We start from the raw sequence: 17,175 nt of genomic DNA, 5'->3' as shown, positions 1-17,175 counted from the left end.
CTCCGTCTCTTTAGATAATTGAAGCTGTCTTGCAGACTTCATGCAGGCCATTGTAGGAACAGACGCTGGCTTACAAAGGGAGTATAAATTCCCAGGAATTTTTCCAACATTGGTGTCTGCCTGCGCCCGCCTTTGCGGTGTTTAAATGGCAAATCTATTTAAACATGGGCTGGTGTAGTAAAGCATGGCTAGCTGCTAAGAGTGCAAATCCATCGGCATGCAACTCCACGCTTACTTGTACCACTCCTTAGTGCTGTTTTTATGGTGAAGTATACATATGGGCTTTTTAGAAACACAGCATTTTCTGTTAATGTATGCAATGCTTCTGCTAAAAGTGGTGGCATTGCAAACCTTGCCCTTAATATGGAAATGTCGAGGGCTATTGGTGGAAGCTGGAAGGCACTAAGCTATGCTAAGGGTGAGGTCACCATCTGGGAAACAGCCAGTGCATTACACCACTACTGAAAGTCGCAGGATTTGCATAGAGCTTTCTAGTGTTAAAACCTTGTAACTGTAGCAGTAGGGTGGGGGGAAGCCCAAAAATTAGCTTTGCTGTAGTGATCAGCACTCTATGCCCTGTAATAGCTAAAGGCTATTCTGTTGCATTTGAGACCTTTTTTTTTTTTTTTTTTTTTTTTTTTTTTAAATATGACAAGGGGTTAACAATCTGGCTGCCTCTTAGCACCAGAGGAAAGAATTCTTCTTTGCTACTTTACATTTCAGATGTCAGCAAGCAAGGCTTCTGCTTTAGTACAGTGCTAGCTCATCATACGCCACTGGTACTCTGTGCTCTATTTTTAGCTGCAGCAAGCTGATCATTTCTGTTACAAAATCCATGCACACCCATATTGGGCATTGCTACACCTTGACTGGTGAACAAGCTTCGTGTCAGCTGTGGCAGGCAGACAGCGTAGCAGCACCCTTGTGAAATGAATACCTGACTAAAACCATATATTGATAGGTTTTGGGGTTATTTCTCTTATAAAAATACAAAGCCACATTTTTTGTTTGCACTTTAAAAATGTAAAGGACCTTTTGGGTAGAAAGGGTTAAATGGCACAGACTGGGTCTTTGTACTCTGCAGCATTTGAAACAGTACAAGCCTGTACTCTTCTCTGTCACTGAGCCCAACACCCATTACACTAGGAAAGGGGCAGAGGAGTGTGGTTTTCACTAGAAACCAGAAATGCAAACATCTGTAACCCTGCATTTCTAAATGCAGGATCAAATTCTAGAATACTCTTGAATAACTGCTGTGAACTTCAGAAGTATACATAGTGTATTTTAAGAAGTGAACTGAAATTCAGGCTTCAGCTTACAGGATGTTCTGGGCAGATTTAACCTCTGGCTTTTCAGACTCGTATGAGCCTCCACTTAGGAAAGGATACACATGAGATTTTTAATCAATGACATTTTAAACTTGTTCATTTCATGCTCCTTTGGGGGAAATCTCAAGTCTTGTGAGTTTAAGCTAGCGAGGATATGTGTTTTTTTTTTTTTTTTTTTTTTTAAAGAATAAAAATTGCCTAACAGTCTCTTGTTCTGAGAAGTTAAGCAATGTATCCCTTTAACCCATTTAAGGCTACCAAGCCGATTAATCCAAATTTAATTTTGCAGTGCCGCTCTAAGCTGATATGGAGATCTCCCCAATTGCAATGAAGGGAGGTGGCATCAGTGCACCATTCAGAGGTGTTAAAAGCATTATCAAAGAACAGGAAAAGGTGCCGCTCACCAACAGTGTATTGGTATGTAGATAAACGTGGCCTCAGCCAGCGGTGCTCCAGTCACATTCCCCTGACATGTTTTGACCTGCTCGTCAGGGCTTGGTCATGAGCCTAGGTGAGCGGGGCGAAACATGTCAGGGGGATGTGGCTGGAGCGAGCGGTGCTGGCGGAGGCCACATTCATCTACATATTCTCTAGGTTTGGCGAATGGCACTTTTTTTTATTTAATACTGAGCATATGAAGCCACTATATAGTGCGATTGTGGGAGGTTTATGTCCTTTGCGTAGGTCTCATGCCAGTGCAATATAAAGAATTATTGCAGATTTCAATTGCACTACCTAAAATGGCATGTGTGCCCTTAAAATGGGCTTCTAATATTCACTAAAGTTTTTAAAATGACACTTGTAGAGTGCAGGCACCTTGTGACGCTTGCAAGTACCAGTGCTAGCCTTCAGATCTGTTTTTGTGCCTGAGGACTACGGATCCTAATACTAGGCTGTATACACAGCCTTGTCTATTTGTAATTTACCTCCATTGCTGGCATCCAGCGCTCTGGCTGCATTCACCCTTCAGCGCTTTGAATCTAGGGCAGATTTGCCACGATTCTGCCCATGTCTGGAAAGTGGCAATGTGCGAATGACAAATCGTGAGACTTGCATTTGAGATGACATTCATTTGACTGACGCCTTAAATCGCGGTGCGGAATTGTCGCACTGCAATCGCAGCAATACGTGAAGCGCGTGGGCCAAAAGTAGCTCCTGGACTTTTTTGGGCTTTCAAATCGCAGACAGAATCGCAGCAAAACATTTCAGAGTTTAATTTTTTATGCATTTCCAGAAAGTTCTAGCGTGTGGGGGTGTGTTTTCTAGTTTACCTGCATATCCAGTGCAAGTAAAATGTTTCTTGTAAACGCTAGATGTGTTGAAACTGGGAATTTGGTCCACAGTTTAATTCTAGACCGATTTGGTAGACTAAGAAGCCGAATATCTAATTACATATTTGTCAGCATAAAATAATTCTGTGATCTATAAACACTCATCCACAGTACTGAGGAACTACCTTTTTTTTGGGGGGGGGGATTTTAGAATGTATGAAGTCTAGTCAGGCATAGATACTCTACAAATGATTACTCTGGTGTGTCATGTATGAAATGAATTATGCTTTGCTGCTCTGCTATACTATGTCACCGAGGTTTGGTTTATTTAGCCAAGCCTTTTTAAAGTACTCAGACCAGCTGAAGACTATAGAAGGCTGTGTTGCAGTGAAATCTAATATATATACTGGGAAGTGACATGCCCAGTTGAGGAGCTGTAGGTCTCTGGGCATGCAGAAGTATTTCTAAATGACAACCTAAGTATAGTAATGTAGTGTGTATTTATAGGGTGTCCTGACAATGCTGCAAGGAAATCCCCCATACTAAAGTGTTTTATCTGTTAGGCAAATACAATGCTTTCTCCAGCAACAAGCTACATATGCTGGATACACTATTCTGGGATTGGCAGCATATAGCCTTACAGAACTGCATGTCCCCACATTTGCTCTTTGCTAGCAGTCACAGGTTAATGTAATCTCCATACTGAAGAACATAAGTGCACCTGTCATTTTTGTGCTCTTGACTTGCATGCATTTACTAGAACCTGGTGACATCATGCAAAGTTCCTCACTGATAATACAGGATCTTGGTGACAGCCCCACCAAGTGTATGGGTGACCACTGCACTAAAGAGATTGTTTACTTCTAAAGCTATTGTGCCAATCTAAGTAGGGACAGTGGTGGTGGCAGCAGGCATGCATGGCTTGGGACAGAAATTCTGCCATGTAAAGAAATCTTTTTTTTTTTTTTTTTTTTTTTTTTCACATTGGGCTTAATGGAAGGAATCTGGAACTTTCTGTAGAAGTGTTTTTTCTCATTTCCATTAATCCTTTATTTTTTTATTTTTAAGTCCTGTAATGTAAGCTAATGGAGATATGGTGGTTACAGAGATCCTATTTATCATTATTTGCTCTCCATTAGGTTGCCAATTTGAACCCAAAGGACAATTCATATACGCTTAAGGATTTTGTTTACAAAGAAATACAGAGGGAGTGGCCTGGATATTTGGACGGAGACAAACAACTATTGGACCGAGTTCTTTCTAGGTATGTACTGCCGTATCTAAAATTTCAGTGTACCAGTTACTGGGGCTTGTACACTACACTCCTGTTTTTGAAAAATTCCCTCTGTTAATGAAGACCTGTTTTTCTAAAGTGCAAAAAGTCTGCCATCACTAATGCAATGAGTGCAATACTAAAGGTTTTCTTATGCGCTGTAATTTATTATGTGATTTTATTGTCGGCAGAAAACTTAACCAGTCTCAGAATGCCAGCTCCAACCAGTCAGATTCTCCTCCGTCAAGTGCTGCATCTGCATCTCCTACCCAGGTATTTGGGGACACGGGTACTTTGTGGTAAACCTTTGGCCTATTTTGTCCCTTTTTTCTTGTTCTGAGAATTATCTCGGCTTTTAGTATTCTTCCCTGCAACTTTTTTCTCTTAACACAACAGAGCTGCTGCAAGGTCAGTAGGCTCTAGTCTAATTCCAGATCAGCATCTTCTTTTTTTTTTTTTTTTTTTTTTTTTTGTGGCATTGCATGCAGGCAGTAAAGGGATAAGTGCAATGAATTCTGCTCTGATCTATTGCAGTAAAAGCACTGGCTTGTTTGCTGCATGCGGCACTGCCTGCTTCTTGAACATTCCTCTTCTGATTTGTAAGTGCAAGAATTGGTTCTGGCTAAAGAACAATTTATGATGCTGTGATGTACGAGTTGCTTCTACTGAACTGTCTTGCGTGTGTTGGGCACTTTTTTGATTTGCCGTTTTTAACTTCTGATAATGAAGGCATTTAGCGCATACACTTAAGACAATTCCAATTTCTTTTAAAGCTGAACTCCAAGCACAGACTTTAATCTCCGCCATAAAGGGTATAAGTTAACTGTGTGCACCAAATGCCTTTTTTTAAACTCTTAAATTCTAACACAAATGGGAATATCACTGCTGTACATTTTTGGCGGGGACCCAATAAACTCACACGGGCCCAGTCCCCCTGCGCAACAAGGGAAGCAAGACATTGTCTGTACACAGGAAGCTCCTGCACAGAGACAAAGTGCAGGAATTGTTTCATACTGGGTTGTTGCAGATCTAGCAGGAATAAACAAAGTTCTTGCAATTTTTATAAAGTATACAGTCGAGGGAGATTTACTAAAACGGGTGCCCACAGAGTGGGGTGCAGCTATGCTTAGTAACCAATCCACTTCTAACTTCATCTTGTTCATATAAGCTTTAATAAAACCTAGAGATTAATTACTATGTACAGCTGCACCACATTTCTGTGTGCGCCAGTCTTTCTAAATCTGTGTGGATTGTAAATTTTGGAAGGGTTTTTTATATTCTAAGCTTTTCCTTTTCTGCATTTCTCTAGAAACGTCTTTTGGACTCGGAATTCATTGATCCCTTAATGAATAAGAAGCCAAGGATCTCTCACCTTACGAACCGTGTGCAGCCCACTTTAAATGGCCATTTGGGTGACAAACCAGCATCTGCACCTCCTCCACCCTCTGCTGCCGCCACCCCAACACTTCCTCAACTTCCACCTGCACGCCTTCCAGTCTCCAACCCGCAAAATATAAACTCAAACTCCAATTCTCCTAGTACTCCTGAGGGTCGGGGGACACAAGACCTGCCCATGGACACTTTCAGTCAGAATAGTGGCACCTATGAGGACCAGCAAGAAAAATATACCTCTAGGACTAATCTGGAAAATTCTGTACCAACTCCAATTAAGTTGGGAAAGTTGGATCCCACGGACGATAAAAATAGCACATTGCACAAAAAGGCAAAGAAAGCCAAAAAACACAAGGATAAAGACCGCAAGAAACTGGACGCTGAACCCACAGTGGAAAAAAAGCCAGCACACCTAAAAGAAGAAATCGTTAAGGCAGAAAAGAGCCCAAGCCTGGATGAAAAGAAAGGTGCAGTCATTTTATACAGTATCTGTGAGCTACAGAATGTTTGGGGTGTGGGTTTTTTTTCTACCAGAAAAATGAAGTCCAATGCAGGGGTAGAGCTATTGTACGTACATGCCTCTGCTTGTATAGGAACATTGTGTACAGCAAGGTTTAACAAAACACAATTTTCATCATTTTAAGCACCCTTCAGTTCTGATTTGGGGAAGTCAAATGCACATTTCAATGAGTGCCGACTATTACTTTAATCAAGCTGCTGTCTTCAGTAAACTTCAGTGCTGATTGTTTGAAGCCTGCTAGCAGCTTGTTAAAAATGAGTCAGCCTGTTGGTATCACTTTATACTGTAACTGTCAGTTGCTAAACTTTGCACACATTTAACCCTTTTGCTGCAGAGCCTTTTTTAGCTACCCAAAACATTATATATTTTCTGAAAGTGGACACCCTAGAGAATAAAATTGTGGTAGTTCCAATTTTTTTTTGTCGCCTATTACCACAAAGGCCCCCCCAATAGGTCATCCATTTAGTGTTTGAGGCGGTCTTGTGCTAGAAATATTGCTCTCACTCTGACATGTGAGGCAATATATAAAGTGGCGGTGAAATCTGTGGTTTCATGCGTAGACGCCCCTGACTTGGAATGGCAATATAGAAGCAAGCTTGTCAAAATGTACATACTATACAGCTACAGTTGCTGGTAATGTATGTAAACCCCCCCAATGTATGGACCTGGCAGCAAAAGGGTTAAAGCAAATATTTTGTAAATGGTTTCTGTAACACATTGGCTTCATTATATAAAAGACCAATGTGTACAAGGCTTTTACAAAAGCATATTTTTTAAGGGGATGTTCTTAAATTTTACAAGAGGGCTGCTGCATTTATTACATACCATATGTGACTATATCTTCATAGAAATGAGAAACTGCTTTGTCAAAAATAGAATGTTTTGTGGTTTTCAGAATTATCAATGAGTACTGCACCTGCTTTCATCACTGAAACTGTGAACATCTGTGGTGTTAAATATTTCCGCTGCATGATCAGGAATTCAGTACAACAGTCTCTTAGCCAGATTATAGCTTGATTCTGATTTATGCTCACGTCATGTTGGATGTACAGTGCAAGACACAAACTTAAAGGTCCTGAGACCCTGGGCTATAGACTGGTACCTTCAGGTGATCAGACATGGGCAACCATGCCCCACTCAGCATGTGTGTGGTTTTTGATTAAAAACTTTTTTTATTTTTTTTTTATTTTTTTTCCCCTCCTTTGCTGGTGTTTTAAGGTGATGACCCTCTTATCTCTTAGCTTTAGAGCCGGTCCACACAGGGGCGACTCAGCCACCTGACAAGTCGCACTCTGTTCAATTGAACCATTATAATAGCGACTCAAGTCGCTCCGACTTGGAAAAAGGTTCTTGTGCGAATTGCTTGACTTCAATACAGTCATTTTGCATGTCGCCCCCGAAGTCGTACCGCCCCTGTGTGAACCGGCTCTATCTCGATTATTTTATTCTTTGCATTCTTCAATCACCTCCTTGCTGTCGTCCGTAAAAATTTGGGAACTGCACTTCAACCCCATATTGGAGTAGACCTGTAATGTTTCAGGCACTAGCTTGCTTTTTTTCCCCAACTTTCCTGTTCAATTGACCTTCTATAAAATATTAAACAATACTTGCTTTCTTACTAGAATAGCAGATCTATTGAGGGCAATAAGTCAAAGTAAGACTAGGTTCACATCTATGCATTTTTCAGATTCACAAACAATTGATCCTTGGGGCCCTGTTCACATGCATCAATGCACTTTCCTGCAATGCATTTTTTTAAAATGCTGGCACTTTTCTTGCAGTGCTGTGCGTTTTTGGCACCATAGACTTCAATTGAGTCACATGAAATGTGTGTGGGTATTTTTTTGTGTGCTTTTTCCTGCATGGCAGATGCCTCCTCCCAACAGAAAAACTTCCCAAAAAAATGCATCAAAATTGCACGTGAGAAAATGGAAACCGTACATGCATAGATGGGAAGCTTTGTCTTGTCGCAACGTCGGGTTCCAATTGTCACAGGAATGATGCTCCTTGATGCATTCTACTTTGAGTGAGTGAAAAACGTATATAGCGCTACACATGCGAACTAAATCGCCTCTGGGCGCTCATTTGTCCATTTCTCCTTTTGAACTCAAAAGAGATGGGTTTGAAGCTGTTATTATGCAAGGGCCAATGTAGAGATTCCCTTTGATCTAAATTTGACTAAATATGTGTTGCAGAAGTTTTCACACTTTCTGGAGCGTGGCACCACCAAAAACCTTTTTTCTTGAAGCAAATGTCAAGTTAAAAATATATTTTGCACACTTAAAACAAAAAAATATGTAGGTACAAATATATAGTATATATGTATGTTGCGTGGAAGTTGTAAAAGCCAAGACCTCATTTCCTACTCCTTCACCCATTTTCATCCCCACTCCTCTCGTATGAGGACATAAAGAGTTATTTGCTCCAATTCTGGCAAAATTGGTATTTTGTACTCATCGAACAGAACACTTTTTTTTTTTTTTTTCCGCCCAAAAGATCATTGTTTATATACTTTAAATAGCAAGTGCATCGAGCCTGTCTCTCCCACCTCCCAATCTGCCTGGCAAATCACACATCCCAGTAAGCCCTTTACTGGGATATTTCATGGTCGTCATAACGGAGCTGAAGTTGCCTTCTAGAAAGTCCTGTCTGAAAGTGTGTGTGTGTGTGTGTGTGTGTGTGTGTGTGTGTTTTAACTATCCCAAAGGCCAGTTCCCAGGTAGTTGGGCAAACCTGCACTGTCATGTTGCTGCAGTCTCTTATCTTGACAAGTCTTGTGGTGGTGCTACTAAAGTAGGGTGTTTTTTTGCTGCGTCATGCTTCGTGTAAACTATTTGCTTTCCTTTTGCATAAAAAAAATGGCATTGCCCATATATTACATGGTTTTGCAAATGCACACATCGCAAGTGTACCTGATTTTATTCTGTGTGGTGTTGAGTAATTTTTGGATGCAAAGATTTTTATATTTTCTCGTTTCTGCTGCCACATGGCTGAAAATGCGAAGTGAGCCAAGGTGGCTGTGTTTCATAGTAAACTTGTGTGGGATGTTGCAGTCATACTGTGCGCCCGTGTGGAAATACTTGTATGCGATGGTATGTTGTGTATCTGTACACAGCATACAAGAGTTGATTTAATGTAAAATGTATCTTGCCTTTTCCTACGTGACTCAAACTGTTTTCCTTCCCACAGATGTTCAAGAATCTTGCATAACTTCAGACCCTTCATCCACAACAGAACTGCCAGATTACATAGTGTAAGTGAAAAAGCATCTTGACACTTGTCAATAATGGCAGTGACCTTTTTTATTTAAAGCGTCTCTTAACACACACATTTTAATATTGCAGCATACCAGATGCAAGCATGTGGGGGTTGCATTTGTTTGATCCCCCCCCCATAATTCTATGAATAGCGGCCTTTATGCTAAATAGTTGTTGGATCTAAGATTTTACTGTCAAGTTGTTGCATACTGTATGTATAGTGAGCTCAACAGTCTACAGAATGTAGGCTGGAATATTTTTTATTTTTTTGGAAAGGTTTATAATTTGCATCCAGGCCCCCTGAAATGGGCAGATCTAAGGAGTAAGATGGAGATCCCTTTTCTCCAGCATGGACTAACTCCTGCCTATTGCTATTTTCTGCTGGTGTGGGGTGTGGTGGTTTTTTCATTTGTTTCCAAGTTTGGGATTTTCTACGGTGTCCATCTTCTCTGAACAGCAAATTTTTATTTTTTTTTCTTCGTCTTTAATGAGCTTTTCACAACCAACATAATTTTTTCTTTTGTAGGAAATACACTGTCATTGTGTCTAATGACCAGAGGCAAAGCTACAAGGATGATTTTAACTCTGAATATGATGAATATCGGAGTTTGCATGCCCGAGTAGAAAAGATCACCAGAAGATTTATGCAGCTGGATGTACAGAGAAAGCGGCTGTCTCCTGGTTCTAAGGAATATCAGGTGAGGATTGTTTTATGCTGTGACTTGCACGTTTGCGTTCTCGGTATAAATAAAAGCAGTAGTTCTAATGTTTCTGAAGCTTTTCTATAGTGAAGATGACCTGTGTGTCACTTGTGCTCTCTGCTGAAGGTGTGTGTGTTTTAAGATGCATAGTCATACTTTAACTGTCTGCTGAGCCTCTTTGTTCTATAGCAGTTTATCTATCTGGTTCAGGCCTACAGATTCCTTTTTTCAGAGGGGAAGGGGCGTGGCCAAGCACAGCATACAGTAAGATTTGCTTCAGCTAGCTCTGCTTTTTTTTTTTTTTTTTTTTTCTTCTGCTTAATCCTCCTGATTGTACTGCCATCCTTCCCTGGTCTGCTTCAGGTCACTCCCTATCGGCTGCTGGGGATATTGACGCTATGTCAAGGAGAGGACAAGGCCCTCCACTGACACCCCAGACCAAGATGGCGGACTCCTGCCCCGCTTGGCAAAGGAGGCAGCTCAGTCCATCTTTGCGAAGGCTGGCAACGATCCCCCCCCTCACCACTCCAGCTGGCTGGTCCTGGTGGAGATGGACTGGAGGATGACCTGGGTTTGCTTGTGTTCCCTCTTGGTCACCTGATGGATTGTCAGGACTTTCTTTCTCGGGCTCTGTTAAAGCCAGCTCTGTTTCAGCTGTTGAATCCCATTTTCTGAGCAACAGGGGCCATTCCGAACCAGTAATTCCTAGAGGGCCAGAAAAGCTTTAATCCTGAAAACTCTGTACAGCTTTTAACTTTCCTTCAGTCAGGAATGAATACACCCTTGGCCTTGAGGACTATTATAGGCCAGGTTTTTGCCATGCTAGTATTTTTCCAAGACCCCCCACTAGCTTCCTATTCCTTGGTAAGAACTTTTGTACACGGGGTACACAACTTGCACCACCAGTACCTTCTGTTGGACCTCTAGCTGTTTTTTTTTTTTCATTCCTTCAGAGGCCTCCGTTTTGAGCCTTTGCGTTCATGCACGGTTATCTATCACATGCCTTTTACATGCACATGAACTTTAATAGTATCTGTCTTAGTCTGTAGGGTTTAATATTGATTTGGCCCATCCTTTGCAGCTCTAACAGCTTCAACTGTACTGGGAAGGCTGTCCACAAGGTTTGTAGTGTCTATGAGAATATTTTGACCATTCTTCCAGAAACGCATTTGTAAGATCGGGCACTGATGTGGATGAGAGCCTGGCTCGCAGTCTCCGCTCTTATTCATCCCAAAGGACTTCTATCCGGTTGCAGTCAAAACTCTGTGCAGGCCAGCCAAGTTCCTTCACCCCCAACTTGCTTATCAATGTCTTTATGGAATCCCTTTGTCCACTGGTCCAAAATGGAAATTGGATGCTGATTTTGTACGTTTGCCCACTGACAAAAATGATTAGTCTAAACTTTTAATAGTAGGTTTATTTGAACAGTGAGACAATAACAAAAATATCCAGAAAAATGCATTTCAAAAAAATTATACATTTATTTGAATTTTAATGAGTGAAATCGGTATTTGACCCCATGGCAAAACTTTTGTTGGCAATCGGAGGTCAGACTTTGCTTGTAGTTGGCCACCGGGTCTGCACATGTCAGGAGGGATTTTGTCCCACTCCTCTTTGCAGATCCTCTCCAAGTCATTAAAGAATAACTAAAGCTTTGCTTTAAAAAGTCATGCTTGCCTCCTCCGTGCAGTTGGTTTTGCAGAGTTGCCCAGATCCTCCTCTTCTGGGGTCCCTCAGTGGCGCTCCTGGCTCCTCCCATCGAGTACCCCATTGGAGAGCTGCTCTCCCTCAGGGCTCTCGTGCCGGCACACTCCTGTCTTGCTGCTGCTATTGACAGACAGCACGACTTGGCCCTGCCCCCTGTTCACTGCGTCATTTATATTGACAGCAGCAGAAGCCAATGGCTGTGCTGCTATCAATCCAATCAGGACCTGAGACACGGGAATGAGCACACCAGCTCCAACCCGTTGAAGTGACCGACTCGGGTAAGTAAAAGTGGGGGCATCTGCATTACGGGAGATTTTTCACCTGAATGCATTCAGGTGAAAAACTTCAAGGGTTTACAACCCCTTTTAAGGCTGACATTTGGTAACTTGAACTTTCAGCTTGCCCCACATGTTTTCTATGGGATTAAGGTCTGGAGACTGGCTAGGCCCCTCCAGGACCGTAATGTGCTTCTTGAACTACACTTTTTATTTTTTTATTTATTTTTTTGGCCATTTTAATGCTGGAATACCCATCCACGATCCCTTTTTGATGCAGTGAAGTTGTCCTGTCCCCTTAAAGGAGTTGTAAAGGAAATGTGTCATTTTTATTTATTTTTTGCCTAAAATGAATGTCTGCAAGGTAGACAGACAGAATAGTGTAATTATTCTGTTAAAAAAATGGGTAAATACCTATTAAATTCCTTTATCTATATCGCCTCTGGCATTCTAGTTTCTGTTCTCTCATTCACTTCCTGGTTTGCATCGCTCGTTCATGTAAGAACTACATTTCCCAGTATATATTGCGGCACACCCAGTAATTCACACCTCATTGAAGTCTCTAACACGCAGTGTCCTGCCGCACAGATGTAGTTCCCAGGAGGGGGCGAGCATGTTACTGACCACTGCAGTAAAGCCTCCCTTCACGGTGGTCAGTAACAATTAGACAAGCAGGAAGTGAACAGAAGAAATGGAGCAACTTCTGAGCAAAAACAAACAATGAGGAAGTGAAAAGAGGAATGTCTGCAGGTAAAGGATGCTTATTATGAAAAAAAAATATTTCCTTTACAACCCCTTAACAGGAAAGAACCAAAGCATAATGTTTCCACCACCATGATTGACAGTGGATGGTGTTCCTGGGGTCATAGGCAGCATTCCTCTTCCTCCAAACATGTTGAGTTGATGAAAAACAGCTCAATACTGGTCTCATCTGACCACTACACTTTCACCCAGTTCTCTGAATCATTCAGATATTCATTAGCAAATATCAGACGGGCCTGTACATGTGCTTTCTTGAGCAGGCGACCTTGCAGGTGCTGCAGGATTTCAGTCCTTCACGGCGTAGTGTTACCAATTGTTTTCTTGGTGACCATGGTCCCAGCTGAGATCATTGACAAGATTCTCCCGTGTAGTTCTGGGATGATTCCTCACCGTACCCATGATCATTCAAACTCCACTAGGTGGGATCTTGCATGGAGCCCCAGACCGAGGGAGATGAAGTTATTTTGTGTTTCTTCCATTTGCAAATAACTGCACCAAGCTGCTTGGCAATGGTCTTGTGTAGGTCTACAATCTTGTCCCCGACATCCTTGGAAGGCCATTTGGTCTGGGCCATGGTAGAGAGATTGAAATCTGATTGACTTGCTTCTGTGGAGATAGATATGTGCACACACGCGTGAGAAGCTGAGATTAGGAGCACTTCCTTTAAGCTTGTTGAATGTATAGACAACTGGGAGCCAGAAATCTTGCTGATAAAGGATCAAATACTACTTTCACTCATTAAAATGCAAATCGATAAAAAAAAAGAATTCTGTCCATGCTTAAAAAGCAACCCGTCAAAATTCTAGACTGATAATTTTTGTCAGTGGGCAAATGTACAAAATCAGAAGGGGATCAAATATTCCCCCCCCCCCCCATCACTGAGTTTCTAATGAAAGGTGGTTCTCTTTGAGAACTGATCTTTACTGCATACTCAACTTGGAGCTCATACAGCTTCTCCTCATAGCCATGAACAGAGTGGCAACAGTGATGAAGTGAATGAAGACTAGTATTGGCTACAGCACATGCAGATATTACCTGTATGTTCAGGTTTTTGTTTTTTGTCTTAACCATCATGCTTTCACAGTAGGTGAAATCATTCTGTTTGCCAAGTTCCTCCTTTTTCTGTGCACTTTATCAAGTCCATCTTTATATTTCAGATTGTGCATGAAGAGGTTCTCAAAGAATATCGCAAATTTAAAGAGGTTGGTGTTTTTTATATTGCTGAACTGAGTGATTTTCTTTGTAGTCAATTGAGCAAATCTGGTTCAAGCCAACAGGACCTCTTGACCAGTGTATTTTTTTTAATCGAGATGAAGTGAATGTGTGTAGTTTTGAGTTGCCCACATTTAACTACATTAACCATTTAACTGCCCCATAGCACATTTACTGCCTTACTACCTCCGCCGAGGAGGCGCACGCTGCTTCTCCTGTGATTACTCACAGCAGAAGCTGATCTGTGGGTACAGGGCAATGTATATCCACTGGCACCCGCCGATATACAAAATGGAGCTCTGCCTGATGGGGGGATGATGGCTTTTGTGTCCCTACAAACCTGGGAATAAACCATTTCTTCCCCTAGTAATGGCACCTCCCACAGTACACACACTGGCAAAGCAGTTAACCCTTTGATCACCCTAGGTGTTTAACACATTTTCAGCCAGTGTCATTAGTACAGTGGTAGTGCATATTTTAAGCACTGATTACTGCATTAGGTGTCACTGGTTCTCTGTTTGCTGCCGTCACTAGTATAAAAATAGCAAAAAATTCCTGTGTAGTTTTGTAAACGCTATAACTTTTGTGCAAACCAATTAAGTGTGTGTGTGTGTGTGTTTTTTTTTTTGTGGGACGGGGGTAGCAGAATACATATTGGCCTAACTTTATGAAGACATTAGATTTTAATTGAGGTGTTTTATAGCAAAAATTATGTGTTTGCAATTTGGTTTGTTTGTTGGTTTATTTTTTTTTCCACCACAAACAGAGCTTTCTTTTGGCATTTGATCACCTGCAGTTACAATTTTTTTTGCATTGTAAACAGAGCGACCATTTTTTTCTATATCCCAAAAAAGTAAATTTCTTCAGTTTAGGGCAATACGCTTGAGAGAGGATGTCTTTAATTTACGAATGCCATACTGGTGACCCCACAATAGGGATAAAACTTTCCCTGCAAGGGAATTTAATAAGAAGCATGGCCATTCAGTAAAATTAGAAGATGGCGGCTCTAGATTAGGAGAAAGCAGACACGTTTTGCCTGTAGGTTGTCAGGAACATGGTGGGGATCATATATGAAAATGGAACACCTGTAGGGAGGGCATTACTTGGGATAACTCCCCACACAGCATACATGACTGCTACAAGGTAAATGGTGTAGCTTACACATATTACAGGGTAAAGAAATTCAGACACCATACTTTGACATGCTATTTTGCAGCACTTAAGGCTATAACTGCTGTTGCTTTTGGTTAATTAAGGACGGTTTGAGAACAGGAAGTGGTAACTGCACACCCACCAGTTTTTGGTTTTATTCCATTCAGTATCTCACTAATAAAGTAGAGCAATTTGTAGAGTAGTGCATAAATTGGTTCAATCTTTCCTGATCTGACTAAATGTTAAGTCAACCATTGTGCAGGGATATGGAGTGAGATCACTGCATCCAACATTCATGCATTCATTTTGATGGAAAAGGTCAAATGAAAGAGACCTTGTAATGACCATTGCATTAGGTGAACGTGTGAATTTATGCATAGACCATTCTGTACAAGAGTCCTTAAGTTCTAAACGAAAATTGATGTAGAACTGTAACCACTGCAGTGCTTGCTAAACTGAATTGCCCAGCTGACTATGTTTGTTTTTTTTTTGTTTTTTTCCAGGCACGTCCAAACTATTATGAAGAAAAGTACAGATGCGAGTACCTGCACAACAAGCTCGCCCACATTAAAAGACTAATAGGAGAGTTTGACCAACGACGGGCAGAGTCCTGGCACTAACGCTCTGCTTAGACAAGATGTGAAAACTCAACTTTATTTATTTAAAATTCCACATGTGTTACGCTAGGATAAAGCAAAAACTTTTCAGGAGTTTCAGTATTAGCAGACATTGTATTGTTTTCTTCTCCTGATGCCCGACCTTCCTTTATCCTGCTTATTTAAAAGCTGCTTTCTCCTCTTCCTTGTCCTTTGGACTGTCATTTATCTGTGGAAATCGGTGTAGCTACTGGATCTCCAGTGCCTATACCTGATGAACTGCGCATTTATGTAGCATAATCATGTGCTTTTGGATAAATGTCTGTCTTCTGACCTTTTCTTAATGCAAACCCTTTGCCTTAAGTGGTATAAGGCAAAAAAAAATTTGCACAAAAATGTATTAAAAAACCTTTAAAAAAAATGGTGGGTTAAGGGACAGAAAAAGTGTATGTAAAAAGGAAAAAAAAAAAAAAAAAAATGAAACCGCCTATCTGTCCTTAACTTGAACGTTTAACTTTCAAATCGTACCCCCTGACTTCAATGGATGCCTTAAGGTGTTTGCCTGTTTATACTTGGTGTAGTTAAGTATTAGCTACGCTGCTTCCCCTCTTATGAAAGCAAGCGGGAAGCACTCTGTGGCCTATCAGCGTCTAGGAGTGTGCTTGTACGCGTGCAAGGATTGCGTGTGTGTGGGCATGCATGATGAAATCACAAAGCTGCTATGAAATAGGCCAAACGCTCAGGTTTTAAACAACTGACGAGTGTTATTGTAGGGGTTTTCCTATGACTTTGCTATTTCTATTGTGGGGAAAAAAACAGAAGCATTTCCATTTCAAGGATTTGTCCACATTATTAGGAGCGAAGGGAGGGCCGATGAGGAAGCTGGTATTAAGCCGAGCCTAGCCCCTTCGGTAGAGAGGGGAGGTAACTTCTTGTGAAGGGGTTTAACCAAGACACATTATTTTGGGTGACAAATTAAGAAATATAACCATGTAGGTAACCTATTTATATACTGATATAAAGTATTTTTGAAAGATGTGCAAAGAAGCTATTTACCTACATGTATATTTAAAGATTTTTTTTTTTCTTTTATCTCCTGCAATCCAGGAGTTAAATAAAGTACAGATTATATTTAACTATAAGAAAATACTGTGATCATCAGACAGCACAAAGTTGCATTTCATGCAATGTACCAGTTTACTTTAACTGAAAATTCTTTTCATGTGGGAACAGACTTTTTGGTTTTCTTGACATTTTGAATAAACCGAAAATTTACTATTTTTTTTTTTGTTTTTTGCTTCTTTTTCCCCTCCCATAAAGTGCTGCCAATAAAAAGGGACATATATTGTTTACAGATGTGATTAGTGGAATGTTTGCCAAAAAAATAATTTGTCAATATCTGTAATAAATATTGCCTCCAGCATCAAACACGCTTGCTTTTTGTCTTTCTGTAAACCAGAATGTCTGTGTCATGGGCGATTTCTAAAAGTGCTTGTTACAAGGATGCCATTTTGACGTACTAGTAAAATGGTTTGATATGTTTTGAGGGTGATGACATTAAAGCTGGGCATCACCCTCGTTTGTATTGCTCCGAAAACAGAAGGGGCTTAAAATCCTAAAACTATAACCATTTTTTTGAAGTTTACGAATGGCCTTAAATTATCAAAAGCATTATTGCACTGCAAGAAAATCTTAATTACAAGTTAACGTTTCCATTTTATGCTTTTTG

General features: G+C 40.8%; 1 protein-coding gene across 2 annotated transcripts in view; it reads left to right on the top strand.

Moving 5' to 3' along the window:
* ELL2 (elongation factor for RNA polymerase II 2) overlaps positions 1–16,876 on the top strand; it is a 68,329-nt gene extending 51,453 nt beyond the window's left edge. For both annotated transcript variants that reach the window (XM_040342449.1, XM_040342439.1), the window contains 7 exons: positions 3,739–3,863; positions 4,064–4,145; positions 5,182–5,731; positions 8,974–9,037; positions 9,568–9,739; positions 13,644–13,688; positions 15,354–16,876. In XM_040342449.1, coding sequence (XP_040198383.1) covers positions 3,739–3,863; positions 4,064–4,145; positions 5,182–5,731; positions 8,974–9,037; positions 9,568–9,739; positions 13,644–13,688; positions 15,354–15,470 — 1,155 coding nt within the window. In that variant the 3' untranslated portion in view covers positions 15,471–16,876. The remainder of the gene's footprint in view (positions 1–3,738; positions 3,864–4,063; positions 4,146–5,181; positions 5,732–8,973; positions 9,038–9,567; positions 9,740–13,643; positions 13,689–15,353) is intronic.
* The last annotated feature ends 299 nt before the right edge of the window (positions 16,877–17,175 follow it).

The sequence above is a fragment of the Rana temporaria genome, chromosome 1, assembly GCF_905171775.1.
Source record: "Rana temporaria chromosome 1, aRanTem1.1, whole genome shotgun sequence".
Classification (NCBI taxonomy): Eukaryota; Metazoa; Chordata; class Amphibia; order Anura; family Ranidae; genus Rana; species Rana temporaria.
The sequence above is the reverse complement of the archived record's forward strand: the minus strand, read 5'-3'. Positions and strand labels throughout refer to the sequence as shown.